Source organism: Myxocyprinus asiaticus, chromosome 13 (assembly GCF_019703515.2).
Source record: "Myxocyprinus asiaticus isolate MX2 ecotype Aquarium Trade chromosome 13, UBuf_Myxa_2, whole genome shotgun sequence".
In the NCBI taxonomy this organism is placed as follows: domain Eukaryota; kingdom Metazoa; phylum Chordata; class Actinopteri; order Cypriniformes; family Catostomidae; genus Myxocyprinus; species Myxocyprinus asiaticus.
Window position 1 is genome coordinate 1,599,822 of NC_059356.1, and position 21,829 is coordinate 1,621,650.

Sequence of the window (21,829 nt, forward strand, 5' to 3'; positions counted from 1 at the left end):
TTAAACAAGGGAAAAAAATGCCAATGTGGGAAGAAAAGTAATCTTAAATATAGCTGCAAGCAGCGATACCGGGGTCAAGCCAATTATCGGCACCATGAGCAGCAAAAGAAGCTTTGTGACATGTTTTTGGTTAGAGTCCAATGAACAGTGTATGAGGAGTTAGAAAAAGTAAACTTTCAATCAAAAAAAAAACATTTATTTTAAAAATAACTACTTCTTAGAATTTTTGTCCAGTATGTGGCGCTGTTCTGAAACTGCTCAGGTAGTATCTGGGCATGATGGTTATCATGCAGGAAAGCGTTCAAAAGTTATAAGCCAAAATAGCCATTTTTCTATCTCCTGACCAGTAGGGGGCAGTGCGCCAAAACGCTACAGGTAACCTCAGGGCCTAATGGTGATGACACGTACCAAGTTTCGTCTCAATCCCTCGAAGCGTTGCGGAGATACAGCCTCAAGTTCATTTTGTGCGTTCTTCGTCGAATTCGTTGACGCGCCATTCGAAAACGGTATGGTTTATTAAAATTCTGTGAATAGCGCTTTGTTGTGAGTCTCTCTAGATGATGCAGGCCAATTTTCGTGCAAATCAGACAAACAGTCTAGGAGGAGTTTGAAAAAGTATGTTTTCAAAACATTTAAAATTGGCGGACAAGGAAGTTTGCTTGATCATGTCATAATTGGTATCACAGTTCTCGGCATGAACCACGGAATCTATCAAGACCAGTTTAATGACAGTAGGCAAAAGGAGTCAATAGCTATTAGTATTTTTAGATATAGCATTATAATTTTTGACCACAAGGTGGCGCTGTCCCGAAACTTTGAGTCCCTTCAGAGCATGGTGCCAAAGACACATACCGAGTTTCGTAATGATATGCCAAGTCGTTGGTAAAATACAGCATTTTATGACTAAATTCAAAATGGCCAACATCCAAAATGGCCGACATAGGAATTCTTCATATCGTTGGACTCGCTATACCCCACTGAATCTAATGAGACCAATTTGATGATTTTATGACAAACTGTTCATAAGTTATAAGCAAAAATTAGCTTTTTTCATATCTCGTGACCACTAGGTGGCACTGTTCCGAAACTAAGCAGGCACACTCGAGTCATGGTGCCTATGACAAATAATAAGTTTGGTATGAATATGCTAAAGCATTACGAAGATATACCCTCACGTCCATTTTGGCGTGCTCTTCGTCGAATTTGTTGACGTGCCATTCGAAAACGGTATGGTTTATCAAAATTCTGTGAATAACTTTTTGTCGTGAGTGCCTCTAGATGATGCAGGCCAATTTTCGAGCAAATCGGACAAACGGCCTAGGACGAGTTAAAAAAAGTAGGTTTTTCAGAAAATTCAAAATGGGGGAAAAATTTCATGATGGAAAATTACATCATATGGTGCAATTGAATCGACTTGAGCCAAGCAATCAGAGGAATTTCGTTTCTAGGACTCACGGTTAAAAAGTTATTAACATAAACTTGAGTGCAAATTTGGGCAGTTGGTGGCGATAGCGGGTTTGAGGTAGAGACGCCAAATTTGCTGTGGTATCAGATCAGACTGTCCTCTCTCTGTGTGCCAAATTTTATAACTTTCCCGCAAGCGGCTCTATGGGCTGCCATAGACTCAAGAGCGGAAGAGGAAGAAGAAGAAGAAGAAGAAAACTAACGAAAACAATAGGGGTCTTTCGCCCCTTCGGGGATTGACCCCTAATTAAAGATATATGCTCTGAAATCTATATAATGCAAATCTAGTGCAGTTTGCTTCTGTTATGAGGATTGTTTTCTTCAGGAAAACAAGACAAGAATACAAAGACTTGAATAAATGTGACATTTATGCAGCACATATATTTTCTACTCAAAATAATGAAGACGTTCATAAAACACTTACAGCCACATCCATTTCCATCTCTATGCACTCATTATTTTAAGTATTACAAGTTAGCATACTTTCACAATGTGCATTTTAATATCTGTTTAGGGTACAAAACGGGGAACTAGCTGGCCTCAAACTGGACTTTTGATAACTCATGTTGTCAAGAAGAGCAAATGAAAGTATTTTACCTGGCATATTGTTGTAACAGCTTGGAGAGAACTCTTCTCAACACTACCCACCAAATGAGGATGCGAGTCATGAAGTTTCTCAATCTTTGAGCAATAAACCTGGATTTGATCAAGAGGATCTTCCTAAAGTGAGTAAAAGCAAACAGATTTGCAGATTCATAAATACACTGAAATATGTCAATGAAGCTTCTCAGTTATTCAGGTCATTATTGAATGTCTACTGTAGTACAACTGGAAGTGCTTCTCTTGAAATGGTCTGTCTTAAGTGACTTTTAAAATTCACTGGGATGCTGCATTGGGTTTTTCCATGCCACGAAATAACCATTCATCACTTCACAACTGATGAAGCTGTGGATGAGTGATGAGATCTTACACAACAAAGAAACATTTCCAGTTGAAATAAAATAAATTTAACTGGACAAATTCACTGAAATTTAATAAGTACCTGTTGATATTTCCCCTCAAAGTCCCGTTTGAAAGTCTCTCTCCATTCTTTAGTGAAGGTCTTATTCATAAAATCTATGGCTATAATGTTGTTCCAGATCTGTAAAGCACAAATTTGTAATGTAATGCTTTATATAAATGTAAAGCTTGTGACTTTGGGAATTATAAAATGTAGACCACTGGTAAATATGTATGAACATACTTGCTCTGCTTACCTCAATCTCTGCTGTGAAATCTACAGTCATGTATCCACTGCTCAAAATCCTGCCTTTGAAAGTTTGACTGATCCATGTTCTGATGGTTTGCTTGGCCTCATTGAGTAATACAAGAGTCTTTTCAGGAAAAGTGTCTGCTTGTTGTGTCATCTTTGGGTTGAACAAATATTTAGCCATTTCGAGTCAATTTTATGACATAAACATATACTGGCTTTAATCAGATTGAAACAAAGATGACATGGCGTAAGAATGGAGTACCTGGGTAAGTTGTGATACAGAGGCGACTAGGTCCATGCAAGCAACAGGAATGTCAGTGAAATTTTGTCCATAGGAGAAGTTACGGACTTCTTTGCAGATCTTCTCTAGAAGTTTGCCAGTTGCTTGTAGACACTGCACGCCATAATCCTCACTGGGACAGCTACAACATTAATGAAAGACAGTTAAACAGTGCACCTACAAAGAATTAACCCTATAGGATTTGTATTTATTTACTTCTTTAGGGTTATCACCTAGATATCATATAGGGACTGTGTCTGTTCCCCGAACAACCAAACACAAACCCCTCACTAAATCATTTATAAAAAATTTGATTGAGGTTAAACTTGAAAATAAGAAGAAAACAAATGAAGATAAACATCATATAAAGGTAGGGCTACTAAAAATTAGATCTCTTTCAGTCAAAGCACTAATTGTAAATTAAATTATTACAGATCATAATTTGGATGTGCTCTGTTTGACTGAAACCTGGCTTAAACCGGATGAATATATTAAATGAGTCTACTAATTTAAACTGAAGTTTTTGGTGTTACTCAGAGGACAGGATACTATTAAGTCTTTTGAACTAATAATGCTTAATGTGACATCGTCAGATATTAATAAAAAAATCTCTGTCGTCTTTTGCCCTTGCTACAGTATATAGATCACCTGGGCCGTATTCTCATTTCCTTGGTGAATTTACAGATTTTCTATCAGATCTAGTTGTTACTCTGGATAGAACTTTAATATTTGGTGACTCCAACATTCACTTAGATAATGTAAAATTAGCATTTATTGATATTCTCAACTCTCTTGAAGTCAAAATGTGACAGGACCAACTCATCACCATAAACTTACGCTAGATTTAATTCTGTCACATGCAGTTGATGTTCATAATATAGAAATTCTGCTGCAGAGCGATGATATCTCAGATCATTACCTCGTCTCTTGTATGCTGTCATTATCTAATGTCACTCAGTCTACACCATGTTATCATTCAGGTAGAACTATTATTTCGACCACTAAAGATAGCTTCACTAATAATCTTCCAGATTTGTCTCAAATACTCAGTAAATCAAAAAGTTTAGTAGAACTTGATGTAGTCACAGAAAATATAAATACAGTCCTCTCTAGCACTCTTGATAGTGTCTTGAAAAAAGCCCCGCACCATGGTAAAGATCACACTCATGCTCTCAAGACAGCAGCTCGGAAATGGAGAGCAAGTGGAAGAATACATAATTACAGGTATTTCGCGGTGCACGTAAGGATAGTGTCTTTAGCTACAGACAGGCACTAAAAACTGCCAGGTCAGCATATTTTAGCAAACTCACAGAAAATAACCACAACAATCCTAGGTGTTTCTTCAGTACTGTGGCTAAACTGGTTAGGAATAAAGCATCGACTGAACCAGATATTCCATCGCAGCACAATAATAATGACTTCATGAATTTTTTTTACTGATAAAATTGAAATCATCAGAAACAAAATTGGAATTATGTAATCAACTGCCAAAGCACCTCAGAAAACAGTGTCAAATAATTTCCTCATGAACAACTTCAATACTTCACTGTTATAGGTCATGAACAGTTCACAAAACTTATCAAAACATCAAAAGCAACAACATGTATGTTAGATCCAAGCTCTAAACCTTGCTCTAATCATGTTGTGTTCTGGCCATTTTGAAAAGAAAGGATTTTCTTTTGCCTGAAAATGCTAGTTAATGTTATCCTATTGAACTAAAACGTACTGACTCACACTGGGTATCACAACTTCCCCCACAAAAATTGAAAAAAATGTTTCACCTGGTTACACATTTGGTGTTCCCGGTCAAAAATGACGGCCTTACACACACACACACACACACACACACACACGCACGCACACTAGCACAAACACACGTGCACACACACACACGAACACACATGCTCATGTACACGCACTCACACACACACACACGTGCACACATACTCATGTACACGCACAAATCTTTTGAGTATTACATGTGTTCTTTTTTCACAGAGATTAACTTTATCCTACCCTGAACTGCATCCAATATCCATTCATCCATCCAACATTACCACACACACACACACACACACACACACACACACATCAGAACTGTCTTTGCCCCACACTGACCCCTCTCCAATAGAATCAATAGAATTGTGGTGTTCCCGGTCAAAAATGGCCATTGAAAATTAATGGGTAAGATCACAAAAAACTGACTTTTATTTTTAAATGCTTTTATTTTCTGAAAAGGGGCACAAAGTAACACTTGTGGTGTTCCCAGTCAAATCTGACCATTGTGACAAAGAAAACTGTCCTAAGCCTATTTTCAAATTAACACTATCATATAAAGAACATTTCATGGAACAAAAATACCAACACTGTTGATATTCTAATCAACAACAAACCAAATCAACGAACACCTGGTGGTTTTGTATCCTCATGCACATGACTGACAATAGCTTTTTGCATGTGCCTTGCAAATGTGTGCTCTGCATATGAAACACACAATGCTTGATGAAAGAAAGATTCTGTTGGAGAGGGGTCACTGTGGGGCAAAGACAGTTCTGGTGTGTGTGTGTGTGTGTGTGTGTGTGGTAATGCTGGATGAATGGATGTTGGATGCAGTTCAGCGTAGGTTCAAGTTCATCTCTGTGAAAAAGAAAGCATGTAATACTCAAAAGTTTGTACGTGTACATAAGCATGTGTGTTTGTGTGTGCGTGAGCATGTGTGTGGCCTTTATGTCTGCAAGCACATATGTGAACATGATGAACTTGCTCCTGAACACTAAATTGTTATCTTATTTTTGATCTCCCCCATTCATTTTCAATGGCCGGTCATTTTTGACAGGGAACACCACAAGTGTGATTTTGTGCCATTTTGTACAAAATAAAAGCATTTCAAAACAAACTTCCTGGTTAAACATTAAAGCACACTAGTGTGATATATAGTACAGAATGTTTTATATTTTATTTAATATTGACAAAATTATCCACAAATAATGCTTTTTTCACACAAAAATGGAGGTACATAACTCAGGTCAATGAGGCCTGTGATCAGTAAGTTCCAAGAAGAAATACAAAACCTGTGCTAATTGAAAGTAAGCAAGTTGACAAAAACATGTTTTGTGATAATATAGCATAATGAGAGATTTATAAGCAATTTTTAATAGGCCGGTAATTTTTGACCGGGAACACCAAATCAACCAAATCAACACTTCACAAGGGTTAAAAGAGGCGTTCCCTGTAACATCAGAACCTCTTCTTAATATTATTAACTCCTCACTATCCTTAGGACATGTCCCAAGAAACTTTAAAATGACAGTTATCAAACTGTTATTAAGAAGCCACAGCTTGATCCTGGAGAATTGGCTAATAATAGACCGATTTCAAATCTCCCATTTATGACGAAAATAATAGAAAAGGTAGTGTCCTCCAAACTATGTTCATTTCTACAGAGAAATGGTATACATTAGGGATGGGCATTTTGGACATTTTGTCTACTCGAGTACTCGGACTAATTACTCATTGAGTACTCGAGGGTCAATGACATGTACATAACTTTATATATTATAACATGTCTGACAAACGTCTTTGGCTGCTGCAATGCGTCTGTTGTTCCAGTGTATCGTCTATTCATTATTATAAAATGTACAAAAGATTGTATAATCAAAATATAGTGCATCATATTTTGAAATTATGTGAAGATTCGCTGCTCAGAATTGCACAAGAATGTGAATGTCTGTTCTTCCTTCAGGTTACCGTAGTATTCTTAGTAAGTGCGCACCAGTTTTTTTAGTGACTGTTTAAACCGTCAATTTTCAAATCGCGGTTGGCTTAACAGATAAAAGGCTTAACAATGCCATAACCACATGCTGACTTGGAGGATCTTGCTGTGATACGTCGATCGATCACCGCCATGGAAGTTTACTGATGTGGTTACAAGAGTGGGGGATGTCGAGAAACGGATCGATTACCTGGTGTCATCGGAGAGGGAATTACCTGCTAATCCGTTAGCAACCAAAGTGGATTTGGAGTGTGTCTGGGAGAAGTTGGAGGACATGGAAAACCGTAGCCGGAGGAATAACGTCCGTATCGTGGGAGTCCTGGAGGGACAAGATATGGTGGAATTCCTGGATGGGCTCTTTCCGAGTCTGCTCGACATGGCAGGCCATAAGCTGGAAATCGAGCGAGCCCACAGGGTTCCAGCTTGGTGATCCGCGGAGGGAGACAGGCCCGATCAATTCTGGCCAAATTTCTGAGATCATCCGATAAAGATCTTGTATTACGCGAGGCTAGGAGTAAAGGAAGGCTTTCTTGGAAGAACCACAGCATTTTCTTGTTCCCAGACTTTGCAAACTCGACAAGAGAGAAACATGATCGGTTCAAGGAATGCGATAAACTTTTACATCAACGGAAGGTCGCTTTTGCACTGATATTCCAGGCCAAATTGATAATAGATGCTAAGAATGGCGGTAAAACATTTACATGCCCACAGCAAGCGATGTCCTTCATAAAGTCAAAAGAGTGAGTGGGTCGTCTTGTTGTGCTCACGTTGCAGCCGAGTGGACCGGCTCACTGAACATTCGCTTGACTGTTTGAAGGATCTGCGCACTCGTTTTGTGCTGGCTCCGCCTAGCGGCTGGAGTTTTTGTAGAGTAACACACCTTCAGGACAGTATTATGGATGAATCTACACGCTCTTTGTGCTTCTTCCGCCTATTGGCTGGAGTTTGTTTTGTGGAGTATTTCTTGCAAAGTCATTGTAGTAAGTCATTTGCTTGCACTCATGTTGCAGCCGAGTGGATTGGCTCACTGAACATTCGCTTGACTTTGAGAAATTTGCGTGCCTCTTTTTCTTTTTTTTTTTTTTGCTGGTTCCGCCTAGTGGCTGGAGTTTATTTTGTGGAGTGTCACACCTTCAGGACAGTTTTATGGATGAATCTACATGCTCTTTGTGTTTATTCCGCCTATTGGCTGGAGTTTGTTTTATAGATTATCTTTTGCTGTGTAATTCTATCTCACAAAATTTGTATACAGACTTGAGCAATACGATGGCAAAGTTGTCGCAGGGGTTCTCGTAGGCGTGCATGGACTGTTTGAGTTTGGAGGATTGGACACCAGTTGGCGCTTTCATGCACGGGGTTAATGCGCGTGTTTTTCTTTTTTCTGTTTGTTTTGTTCTGGGTAATGTTCGGGTTTTGTGGGTTGCACTAATGTTGGAATGTGGTCTTTATAATCTTGTTTTTGACACACAATCTATTTTTTTTTTTATGTCAAAATGTCAAACGTTAATATGAGTGGATTGTCTCTCTCCACGTGGAATGTGAATGGGTTGAGGCACCCCATAAAAAGAAGGAAGGTTATTTCTTTTCTTAAGTGTAAGAAATATGATATACTGTTTCTTCAAGAAATGCACCTTTCTCCGCAGGAAGGTGAAAGATTTGAGAAGATATGGGGTGGGCATTTTTTTTTTTTTATAGAGCTGGCTCGAGTAAGAGCAGGGGAGTCTTTACGTTAAACATCTACAATTCAAATGTCTCAAACAGAGTAAAGATAAATTAAGAAGAATCATTATTGTTTTAGCTGAAATTCAGGGATAAAGTCTTATTTTGGCTAATATTTATGCACCTAACGTTGATGTTCAGGGCTTTTTTATAGATCTTGAAGGAATGTTGCAAGCCGCTGGCACCCCTCATGATATAATATTGGGTGGAGACTTTAATCGTTTGATGGACTCAGTCCTTGATCATAGTGAAGCAAAAATGTGCAAGCCCCCTAGAGCAACACTGATGCTTCACAGGATGTGTAAAAATTTTGGTCTTACAGATATTTGGAGACTTTTGAACCCATCTGGTAGGGACTATACATTTTTTTCATCAGTCCATAAGGTTTACTCTAGAATAGATTTTATATATAAGTCCCTAATTTCATCTGTTGTTGATTGCTCAATTGGAAATAGTCTCAGATGTGTTTAGAGGTGTTGCCACATACGGAGAAAAAGAAATCATATAGCTGCCGCTTTATTGTATCCCTTTTGCAAAATCCTGAATTCCAAAAATGCTAAAGGCTGAAATCAATGTCTATATGGAGACCAACTGGTCCTCAGTATCCTCTGTGGGCATGGCTTGGGAGGTATTTAAGGCGGTTCTTAGGGGCCGGATCATACAGTATGCTTGACAGTCATACTTTGAGTCGGGGGACAAGGCAAGGAAACTACTGGCTAGATATATAAAACAGAGTCTTTTTCTACCATTCCCTCAGTGAAATCTGCTGATGGTGAAATATTTACCTCAGCCATTGATATTCATAATGCTTTTAAAGAATTCTATCTTGATCTCTATAGTTCCACATCTTCGTTTACTGATGAAGATATTAGAAACTTTGTGGAACCATTAGAACTTCCTAAACTGACAACAGAGCAAAGAAATTCTCTTGATTCTGAGATAACCTTGGAGGAGCTTGGCGAGGTAATTAAGGCCTTGCCAACAGGCAAGGCTCCGGGGCCAGTGGGGACATCTTATGCTACAGAACTGGCTCCACCTTTGCTAGAAGTTTATATGGAATCATTAAAGAATGGAAAGCTTCCGCCAACCATGACGCAATCCCGGATCAGTCTGATTCTTAAAAAGGACAAAGATCCAAGTGAGTGTAAGAGTTACCGTCCAACTTCCCTGATCCAGCTAGACGTTAAAATATTGTCAAAAATTTTGGCTAACCGATTAAGTTATGACATCTCTTATACATATAGATCAGGTGGGGTTTATTTGGGGCCATAGCTCTTCTGATAACATCAGGCGTCTCATCAATATCATGTGGTCAGTGGCGAATGATCAGACTCTGGTCGCTGCCATCTCACTTGACGCTGAAAAGGCATTTGGTATGGTAGAATGGGATTATCTTTTTAAGATTTTGGAAATATAGGGGTACGGGAATACTTTTATTGGCTGGATTAAGTTACTTTATAGACATCCGGTTGCGGCGGTACAAATAAACTGATTAATTTCAGATTATTTTACTCTGGATAGGGGCACCCAGCAGGGTTGCCCTCTTTTCCCCTTATTGCTCTGTCTTGCCCTGGAACCATTAGCAACCACGATAAGAAAGGATGATGATTTTCCAGGGGTGGTGGCGGGAGGTGTGGCACATAAGCTTTTGCTTTACGCAGATGATATTTTATTATTTGTCTCGGACCCTTCTAGGTCTATACCTTGCCTACACAGAATTATTAATTCCTTTTCTAAGTTCTCAGAATACAGAGTTAATTGGTCTAAATCCGAAGCTTTGGCTCTGACAGCGTACTCCCCGGTAACGGCTTTTCAGCAGGGCACCTTTCAGTGGCCCAAACAGGGCATTAAATATTTGGGTATTTTATATTCCCAGCAAATTTGTGTGATAATTTTATCACACAAAGTTAATTTTGAACCTTTAATAAAAAGGTTTTCAAGCGATGTGGGCAGGTTGGCTTCATTACATTTATCTATGATTGGGAAGGTTAATGTTATTAAAATGAATTGAAATCCAAAATTCAACTACCTGCTTCAATCTCTCCCTGTCGATGTCCCCCTCTCTTATTTCAAGCAATTTGATAGCATAGCGAAGTCCTTCATTTGGAATGGTAAACATCCCAGATTACATTTCAATAAATTGCATAGGCTGATTGACAAAGGTGGGCTAGGCCTATCCAAGATTTTGTTTTATTATTATGCATTCGGTCTCAGACATTTGGCTCATTGGTCGCTTCCACCTAAGAGAGCCCCTCCCTGGTTTTGTATTGAACAGGAATTTCTTGCCCCTATTTCGCCATTGCAAAGCCTTTCTATCAAACTATCCGGAGAAGTTAAGTTACACCCCGTTATCTCGCATTTGAACGCGGTATGGACAAAAGTGTCCAGAGTGTTTAATACAGACATTTAATTAAATGTTGCTTCGAGCATATGGCTGAACCCAAAAGTCCCTTTTCTACTGGACAGAATGGATTGTGAGGGAGGTTAATACGCTCGCTGACCTATATGAGAGTGGAGTGTTGAGATCCTTTGAAAATGTGGTTCAAAATTTTGGGATACCCAGGTCTCAATTCTTTAGGTATTTACAGCTGCACCACCTGCTTTGTACTATTTTTGGGAGTAGCATACACCTCCCTAAAGCAAGAGATACTCTGGGAGTGGTGATTACTGCTTTTGGAAAAGGTCACAAGGCATCAGTGTATTACTCCCTGCTAATTCAGAGTCTGGGGGAAAGAGTTTTAACTTCTCTCAAGAGATTATGGGAGAAAGATTTAAACTTGGTATTGGAGGAGGGAGTGTGGGCTAGGATTCTTAAAAACATCAAGTCTACATCTAGAGATGCAAGGGTGCACCTTATGCAATTTAAGATTTTACATTGATTCTATTGGACCCCCTCTAGATTGTATAGGCTTGGTCTTAAAGACACACCCACCTGCTGGTGATGCCAATCAGAAGATGGGGACACAACCCATGTTTTTTGGTGGTGTGTTAAGATCCAAGATTTTTGGTTGAGGGTTAGAGTTTTATGTGTGACGCATTGGACACTCAAATTTCATTTTGCCACAGACTCTGTATTTAGGCGATGGGGCGGTCATTAAAAATTGGGTTCTAGCCAGTGTTATGATCGGCAGGCAGGTCATCCTTAGGGAATGGAAGTCAGCTGGAGTGTCCTCATTTCAGGAGTGGTGCACAGAGATGGGCTGGGTAGCAGCATTCAAAGAAATGTCATATAGAAGGCAGGGAAACTTGAATTTATTTAATAAAATTGGGGCAGCTATTTGGCATTTTTGGAAGGCTCTCGGGGAGGGGAAGTGGAGAGAGATGTGTAATTTTAAATGTTTGTGATTTTATATATTATATATATATATATATATATATATATATATATATATATATATATATATACACACACACACACACACACACACACTACTGGTCAAAAGTTTTGAAACACTTGACTGAAATGTTTCTCATGATCTTAAAAATCTTTTGATCTGAAGGCGTATGCTTAAATGTTTGAAATTAGTTTTGCAGACAAAAATAGAATTGTGCCACCATATTAATTTATTTCATTATAAAATGTAATTTTATATGTAATTTAAAAAAAAAGGTTTTTGAAATTGATGACTTGGACCGATTAATTAAGAAAAGTAGCCAATAAGTGCCCAACATAGATGGGAACTCCTTCAATACTGTTTAAAAAGCATCCCAGGGTGATACCTCAAGAAGTTGGTTGAGAAAATGTCAAGAGTACATGTCTGCAAATTCTAGGCAGAGGGTGACTACTTTGAAGATGCTAAAATATAACATAGTTTTGATTTATTTTGGATTTTGTTTAGTCACAACATAATTTCCATAGTTCCATTTATGTTATTCCATAGTTTTGATAACTTTACTATTATTCTATAATGTGAAAAAAAAAAAAAAAAATATATGATAAAGAATGAATAAGTGTTTCAAAGCTTTTGACCGGTAGTGTGTGTGTGTGTGTATATATATATATATATATATATATATATATATATATAGATTTATTAGGGGTGTAACGGTACACAGAAGTCACGGTTCTGAATGTACCTCGGTTTTGGGGTCACGGTTCGATACGATTTCATTACAACAGGAAAAGCAACAAATCCCAAATGCTAGGTTTTCTTTTCATTTATTTTGAACAGACAGTAGTGCAAATTACAGTTTGTTCCACCTAGTGACATTTAGTACCCCCTGAGGTAGTTGGTACAGTACAGCCTCCTGTATTTTTTTTATTTTCTTTTATTATTTAGTTCAATTACAGACAAGTACAATGCAAAAAGTACAAGGCAAATATAAGGCATTGTGGTACAGTTCAGAGTATGTGAAACAGAGAATAACAACTAAAACTAAAACATAAAATGAACATATACAGGTGCATCTCAATAAATTAGAATGTCGTGGAAAAGTTCATTTATTTCAGTAATTCAACTCAAATTGTGAAACTCGTGTATTAAATCAATTCAATGCACACAGACTGAAGTAGTTTAAGTCTTTGATTCTTTTAATTGTGATGATTTTGGCTCACATTTAACAAAAACCCACCAATTCACTATCTCAAAAAATTAGAATACATCATAAGACCAATAAAAAAAACATTTTTAGTGAATTGTTGGCCTTCTGGAAAGTATGTTCATTTACTGTATATGTACTCAATACTTGGTAGGGGTTCCTTTTGCTTTAATTACTGCCTCAATTTGGCGTGGCATGGAGGTGATCAGTTTGTGGCACTGCTGAGGTGGTATGGAAGCCCAGGTTTCTTTGACAGTGGCCTTCAGCTCATCTGCATTTTTTGGTCTCTTGTTTCTCATTTTCCTCTTGACAATACCCCATAGATTCTCTATGGGGTTCAGGTCTGGTGAGTTTGCTGGCCAGTCAAGCACACCAACACCATGGTCATTTAACCAACTTTTGGTGCTTTTGGCAGTGTGGCCAGGTGCCAAATCCTGCTGGAAAATGAAATCAGCATCTTTAAAAAGCTGGTCAGCAGAAGGAAGCATGAAGTGCTCCAAAATTTCTTGGTAAACGGGTAAAGTGACTTTGCTTTTCAAAAAACACAATGGACCAACACCAGCAGATGACATTGCACCCCAAATCATCACAGACTGTGGAAACTTAACACTGGACTTCAAGCAACTTGGGCTATGAGCTTCTCCACCCTTCCTCCAGACTCCAGGACCTTGGTTTCCAAATGAAATACAAAACTTGCTCTCATCTGAAAAGAGGACTTTGGAACACTGGGCAACAGTCCAGTTCTTCTTCTCCTTAGCCCAGGTAAGACGCCTCTGACGTTGTCTGTGGTTCAGGAGTGGCTTAACAAGAGGAATACGACAACTGTAGCCAAATTCCTTGACATGTCTGTGAGTGGTGGCTCTTGATGCCTTGACCCCAGCCTCAGTCCATTCCTTGTGAAGTTCACCCAAATTCTTGAATCGATTTTGCTTGACAATCATGAGGCTGCGGTTCTCTTGGTTGGTTGTGCATCTTTTTCTTCCATACTTTTTCCTTCCACTCAACTTTCTGTTAACATGCTTGGATACAGCACTCTGTGAACAGCCAGCTTCTTTGGCAATGAATGTTTGTGGCTTACCCTCCTTGTGAAGGGTGTCAGTGATTGTCTTCTGGACAACTGTCAGATCAGCAGTCTTCCCCATGATTGTGTAGCCTAGTGAACCAAACTGAGAGACCATTTTGAAGGCTCAGGAAACCTTTGCAGGTGTTTTGAGTTGATTAGCTGATTGGCATGTCACCATATTCTAATTTTTTGAGATAGTGAATTGGTGGGTTTTTGTTAAATTACAGCCAACATCATCACAATTAAAAGAACCAAAGACTTAAACTACTTCAGTCTGTGTGCATTGAATTTATTTAATACACGAGTTTCACAATTTGAGTTGAATTACTGAAATAAATGAACTTTTCCACGACATTCTAATTTATTGAGATGCACCTGTATGTAAAAAAATAAAATAATAATAATAATTTTTAAAAAAAACTAAATATTAGGGCAGTTACATGAATTTGAAAAGCTTTAACATTTTTATTGTTTTTATAAGCTTTTTGTTTTGTGATCTCATGTTTGAAAGGGTTTCAAAGTATATTGTGAGATACAAAAGGTAATATATGAGGGTTTCTTTTGAGTTATTTTTGTCTTATGAATATAAAACTTTGCCAAAATAATTAAAAGATTAATAATGGAATTTTGTTTTTCAGAAAAATATGGGTTTTGAAAACAAAGTAAAATAAGGTTCTAAATTAAGAGTTTTGCTTAATTTTTTTGTCATATATATTTTGAAGTCAGTCCAAAAAGAAATAGAAATAGGACAATAAAAAAATAAATGTTCAATATCTTCAAATGATGTGTTACAAAAAGTACATTTATCACAAACAGTATCAATATATCTACTAATGGCTGCATTTACAGGATAACATCTATGAATAATTTTGTAAATTATTTCTTTTACTTTATTAGAAATAACATATTTATATGGTAATGTCCAAATGCTGTGCCAAGATATACAATGACAGCCTCCTTTAGTGTATTAAGCACTAAGCAGTAAACAGAATGCACTCTTGCATAGGCCATATTTTTTTGTAGGGTTGATAAAAAAACAAAAGGTATTTAGTCACAATCAGCTACAAAACTGAAAAGCATCTCTTGTGTTATAAAAGTACAAAATAAATAGAATAATGAAAAATAAAACTTGTGCATTAGGAGAAGCCATTCTTGTTTTGGGTTGGTGCGTAGATGGTCTCTTCTTCATCTGCTCTTTTTCCTGTTGTGGCGGTTAGCAAACAGTGTTGCATTTTCACACACGCCCCCTTCTGGATTGGAGTGGATCGCCTGTGACTGACTCAGATGTATTCTTCGTCTGACTGCATGCACCGAACCGTGACGTCAGTACCGTGACGGTTCGGGACGAATACATGTACCGTTACACCCCTAATATATATATATATATATATATATATATATATATATATATATATATATATATATATATATATATATATATTTGCTTTTCTGTTTCATTTGTGTGAATCAATAAAAAGTGTTAAATCGGAAAACAATGCCATAACCATCGCGTTTTTAATATGCGTGTTAAGTTGAAGTTCAGTTTTGAAGATGCTGCATTCTGTTCCATTTAGCTGTGCTCTGTCTAGCTGTTTGAAACACTCGTCTGCTGTATATGCGCTGCTTCAGCACGTTGAGTACACTGCCACATGCCTGGTGTGTGTCCAAGTGTTCGTTCCTGTTGGGAAAGCTTGGATGCTCTGTATTGTTGTTACTGTGATGATTCTTGAAGCGTTCCATTCAAGTCGGAAAGTCGGAATTTCCACCTTTCAACTGGGGAAAGTTCAAATGAATGACACTTTATGTCGGACTTCTAACTTGTAAACTCCTTTGGAAATCTTCAACTCCCATTTTGTCAAGATGCAGGTGTGTTACATCACGCAAACATGTCAGCGCCAAGGGCAGGGAGGTTTAAATTTCTGGCGATCCAATCTTTGATTTCACTGATATACTCTACTAATTTGGAGAACTGTGAAATTTCATCTGGTTTCGAAGAAATATAAAGTTGGGTATCTTTGGCATAACAGTGGAAACTTATTCCACGATTCCTGATAATGTCTCCCAGATGGGACAAATTCTTCAAAATGTTAGATCTGTGTGATGTCTAAATATATATATAAGCTGTCCAGGTTTTGTAAATCACTTAAATAAGAATTTTTGCTATCTGTTATAGGCATTCAAGCATTCTTACTGCATCAAATCAGTATTAATGTAGATCTAATAATCACGCAGTAAAGAGTTTCAAGTTTTGCATTAAATTACTTTTTTAATGTTTTATATTATTATTTTTTAAATGTTTAATTGCTACTGTTGCTAAAAAAAACTTAAAACACTGTTTACTCTGTTCTCTATTTTATTACTGGCTGTTGAATAATTCCTTTACAAGCATGAATCAATTTTTACAAGAGAAACACTGAAGGCCTCATTGTTTTAATTTAAATTGTTAATATTTATTTAAAAACAACTTTTGTAAAATAACAGTGTTTTATTGCATATTTGCTTACAAGTGCAATACCAAGTTAACATAGAACTGCTAATTAAGCTTTTTTTTTTTTTTTTGCTTGTTTTGCTTTTTACTTAGCATGTGAGAAACAGGTTAAATCAAGTTTTATTTTTTATTATGCAGTTTTTTTAACAGGATATTTGTTTATTTATTTATTTATTGCAATAATCACAAGGTACTGTTTGGTTTAGAATGTATTCGTTGCACCCTTTTGTGGACTTAGGACATTTAAAATGTATATATTTGATTTACAACATTATTGCATTTTTGCATAGATTGAAGCAGAGAACATTTAGTCAATTACATGTTACATGTTACTTTGTTTAGTACCCTTATGTCCAGGTTTTGTGAATCACTGAAATAAGAATTTTTCTTCAGAATCTTGATCTTTATTCTTGGCACAAAAATCATGCAGCTCCAGAGACGGGTCACTTCTATTAAAATTAACGGGAGAAATTGGAACGCCCAATGGTCAACGGATGTAGAAAGGAAGTCCCACCTAACAGGTAAGCGAGTCAATCACCTTTTACATACAGACATCATCTGTCAATCAACTCAAGAACGAGTAAGTGCATTAGCTTTACAAGCTGGGACAATTTAGGTTTAGCATAATCTGAGGTAAAGCAGCACAATTACGATACCAGTGTAGTCAGATTCTACTGCTGATTTGAAATATGTTTTTTGATCGTAATCTTGACCAAACATTTTGAGATTTCGGTCTTTCCCTATTAAGGCAAATAGGAGATGCATTTATACGCCACTTGTTTACATTGAAAAATAGCTGCCTGAGAGCGTTCCAAAATGGCCGTGGAGTGACTTGACTTGCTAAAAAGACTTTGAACTGAATGCACTGCTTGAAATATTGAAACAGAAGGAATATCAACCATGATTTTTAACCTATCCTTCTTGACACAATACATGATTGCACTGCCATTTTACACAAAATTGGAATAAAGCAAAATAACAGTTTTTACTTCTGAGACAATAACTGGCACTACTCAATGAATTAAATATGCAACATAATAAAACTAATGCGGCAAATACCATTTTTTTTATGACTGCATAATGCATCCTCCTTCACATACTATTTTGTTAATAAAAGTATCCAGTACTGTGCAGTTTGAACTAAGCAGCATGTTAGTATTCCATTTTAAACATAGGAGTTAAAATTCAGTGAGAGAACTTCACCTGTATCCGTTTTCAAGCAATTGACTTTGAATGTTTGCCAGTGTCTCCGAAACACTCTATGGAAAGATAAAAAAAAATAAAATAAAAAAAACAGAGATACATACAAATGCCCAAACTGCTACATTTTTCTCACAGTTCCTTATAAAAAATAGCTTTGTCAATGGTGTATTGCTCATTAAAAGACTAATCTGCTCTGGTCTGTACATTACATCCTTTTCTTACAAGAGATGGTTTGATACTCACTGTGGAAGTGCTGTAGGATATGTCATTGGGGCATTTCATGATGAAAGCCTGCAGGATGTCTAAGAGCTCTGCATGAATGATGGAGCTGCACTCAAACAGCTCATCAATTGTCATCAGATACATCCAAGTCCGAGCCAGCAGTCTATCCACCTCCACCAAATGTCCATGTGTCTTCATCAAATTCAACAGGGCCCTGACATAGAGGGATTCAACAATGACAATTTCAAAATAAAAAAAGCAGTCAAACGATCAGAAAAATTCGAGACCTCCCATTTTCATGGAACTTTCCACTGAAACCTACTGTATGTGGGTTCCAATTTTAAAGGTAAATTGATTCAAAAGGATAGTTCACCCAAAAAGGAAAGATCTTTCATCATTTACTCACCCTCATGCCATCCCATATGTGTATGACTTTCTTTCTTCTGCAGAACACAAATTAAGATTTTTAGAAGAATATTTCAGCTCTGTGGGTCTGTACAATGCAAGTGAATGGTGACCAGAACATTAAAGGCCCAAAAGGCAGTATAAAAGTAATCCATATTCCAGTGGTGACATCAATATCTTCTGGAGTGATATGATAGGTGTGGGTGAGAAACAGATCAATATTTAAGTCCTTTTTTTAACTGTAAATCTAAGTACACTTTCATTTTCATTTCTACATTCTGGTGTGGATGTGACTTTCACTTTCACATTCAGCCACCTACTGGTTGGGGCTGGTCAAAGGTGGAGATTTATAGTAAAAAAGGACTTAAATATTGACCTGTTTCTCACCCACACCTGACATATTGCTTCTGAAGATATGGATGTAACCACTGGAGTCATATGAATTACATTTATGCCTCCTTTATGCCATTTTTGGACCTTCTGAGTTCTGGTCACCATCCACTTGCATTGAATGGACCAACAGAGCTGAAATATTCTTCTAAAAATCTTCATTTGTGTTCAGCAGTTCACAACAAACCCTGCACTACATTTGAATAGACTGATTTAGTACCTTCGTTCTTGGTTTCTGAGGGAAACCACATTACGTGATTTGAGTCCTTGCAGGCCAGCCCAGCTCTGTTCATATGTAGAGTTGACCTTATGAAACACAGGCTCAAATGGTTTTGAAGTGCCTTTGAGAAGGTGCAGCAGAGGAATTACGATGATCCATTTGGGCATGTCCGCTGCTCTCACTCTGATGATCAATGCCTCCACCATCTCAGACAAGCTGGAGAGGGAATCAAGGTTATCAAGATCTTTTAGATAACATTACTTCAGTCAAAAAAAAAAAAAAAAAAACAAGAGCTCTGTTTCAAACTCTCAAGCTACCTTAATGTCTACATTAGTAGCTAATTCTATGGCAGCATCCTAACCCAAAATGTCTGCATGACTGATTGTTCCATCATTGGTAATTCACAAACACCGCAAAATCAGTGCACCTCATGAGAACCCTTACAAAAATGCACAGATATTAAAACTTTTTTTCAGAACATATAATGGAGAAAACAATGCTTGGGTGATTTAGAATTGGTTTCATAGTGTAGTTATACTCCGACTCCATTGTTTACAGAGCTGAGCTGACGGTGGTTCTGCAGACAGTGCAGAGTTAAGCGGTGTCTTCTCAGTAAGTTGTTAACTAGTTTGTGAAATACATACTGGAAAGTTAATAAACAATGACTCCATAATCTTCCCTTTTCAATATAACTAATACAACATTAACCCTGTCCCTGATAACCATGTCACATCATGTTTATCACATCTGTTTGCTGTTAGCCAGCTATAGTTTGTCAATGCAGTCAGTAAAGTAGATTGAAAGGTAAACATCAGAGCATCTTTTTGCAGCTCAGCAGACAACTGTGCGGTGGTCGATTGTGTCTTGTTAGTGTTGAGTTCATGCTACGTTGTTACCTAGTTGGTGAGACACAATGCTGGAAAGTAAATAAACAACGTCCATCTTTTACTCTCCGTGACAATGAGCTTATAGCTAACTAGCTAAGCACGTAGCTACTTTCATTGTTGTCAGCTGAGTGGAAGCTAATGAGTAAACATGTATTCACCAAACTGTTTTGTTCAGGATTCACAGTTTGGTACCTCCTTCAACTGAACAATTCCAGTAGTTGCATTTACAAAATGTAATATTTAGAAGTCTGGTTTTCCACTGCTGAAAGTTTCCCCTGAACTTGTATAACAGAATACGGTGTAACACCACTGCCACTGTTTATCACTTGACTCGGCAGCAGCGAACCATGAGTTATTGTTTGTGACTGTTTTGTTATACATTAACAGCGAAATATTGCTGATGATGTTTTGATAAGCAAGAAAACTGTACTTTAGTACAATTTAGAGGTACTTGTACTTTACTTGAGTATTACCATGGCATTTTCTATTACTTTATACTTCCACTCCACCACATTTTAGAAGGAAATATTGTACTTTTTCCAGTGTTGACAATGTATAATAATAATGTCAAATATTCTTTGATAAAAATATTTGTTAAGAAAGCAGCCTTCTGAGTACCTTTGTATAGTCATATCGGTGCAAAATCGGTGCACAATCCACATAGAAAAGGTCTGTTTTCATTCCAGCTCAGAAATGAACTATATCAGCCACCATATCGGTAATCTGTGAATTTTCCCTCTCTAAAATCAGTATCGGTCTCAAAAATCCCATATCGGTTGGGCTCTAATCTAAATATTGCAAAATGAAAGTACTGTGTAAACACAACGAACCTCTATCTACCAGTACACATGTCAAGATAAAGCCGTCAATATGCGCTTTCTTTACGCTCAAATATGGTATGAAATTAACCTGAAGGCAGGTATGTTTTGAACAATGGCAGGTAATTTAGCTCATCTTCCCACCAACCTGTACGTTCACACAAGTATTTAGCACTGTCCACTTGTAATCGGATCTCCTGAGATGGATGTTAATACCTGGTCTGAACAGGGCAAGAGTGACATTTTACAAGAGTTGTCATTGCTTTCATACTAAGTCGCACAGTTGAAGGAATGCATTTGATTATATTTTGAAGAACAGACTAATGAAAAGCCATCAGTGCACCTGTCTGGTTCACTGCTTTTTGAACTGCTCAATGGCACTCAACTGCTCACGAGCGCAGAACACGCATATTAAGAAGTTTCTTTCTTCTCGGTGTCAGTGGCTTGCAAAAGGTTTTGTACTTTATGTGAGCACTGCAAATGATCTCAGGCCATCTCAGGAGGTGCTCTGGGTTTGAATCACTTCAAATCCTACAGTTCGCATTCAACTGCAGAAGGATTTTGAATAGCCTATTTACTGTTTAAGTGAATCAAATAAAGGTGGCTGTAAAATTGGGCCAAAATAGTTAGTTTTGTACCCTGCTCTCAACCAAGGTGCAGAAAATGCCAAAGATCTGCAATGGAAGCACTGTGGATACGAGTTAGACTAACCATATTAAGAAAACACAATTGCAGGGTACTATGTACAGTATTTTCACTTGATTTTAGACTAATTACAGTTTTATGTTATGATTATTATACAGCTTTTCACTTGAATACAAGAACAGTGTGTAGAAGTGAGTTGTGTTTGACTTGTATTAAAATAGGGTTTGATTTTGAGCCAGAACATTTTAAGCTACAGTAAGGGTAGCACAAATCACTTTAAAATCAGACAGAAGGGCAAATAAAAGTTTTTTACTTGAAGTTAAAATTGTTAATTGCAATTTTGTATAATTATCCGCAATTTTTCTGCATAAACCGTGAGTCTGAGGTAAATCGATAGCTTTTTCCATGTTTGACAGTGACAAAACAAGTACTCAATAAGCTTGAAGCAGTCAAGACTTTTAT

At 37.4% G+C, this 21,829-nt stretch overlaps 1 protein-coding gene across 2 annotated transcripts in view; it reads right to left on the minus strand.

The window, feature by feature from the left end:
• rnf213a (ring finger protein 213a) overlaps window positions 1-21,829 on the minus strand; it is a 104,428-nt gene that overhangs the window by 65,108 nt on the left and 17,491 nt on the right. For both annotated transcript variants that reach the window (XM_051714302.1, XM_051714301.1), the window contains exons 11-17: window positions 19,018-19,233; window positions 18,024-18,216; window positions 17,781-17,836; window positions 2,979-3,138; window positions 2,721-2,870; window positions 2,507-2,605; window positions 2,062-2,184 (exon numbers count right to left, since the gene is read on the minus strand). In XM_051714302.1, the coding sequence (XP_051570262.1) occupies window positions 2,062-2,184; window positions 2,507-2,605; window positions 2,721-2,870; window positions 2,979-3,138; window positions 17,781-17,836; window positions 18,024-18,216; window positions 19,018-19,233 (997 nt within the window). The remainder of the gene's footprint in view (window positions 1-2,061; window positions 2,185-2,506; window positions 2,606-2,720; window positions 2,871-2,978; window positions 3,139-17,780; window positions 17,837-18,023; window positions 18,217-19,017; window positions 19,234-21,829) is intronic.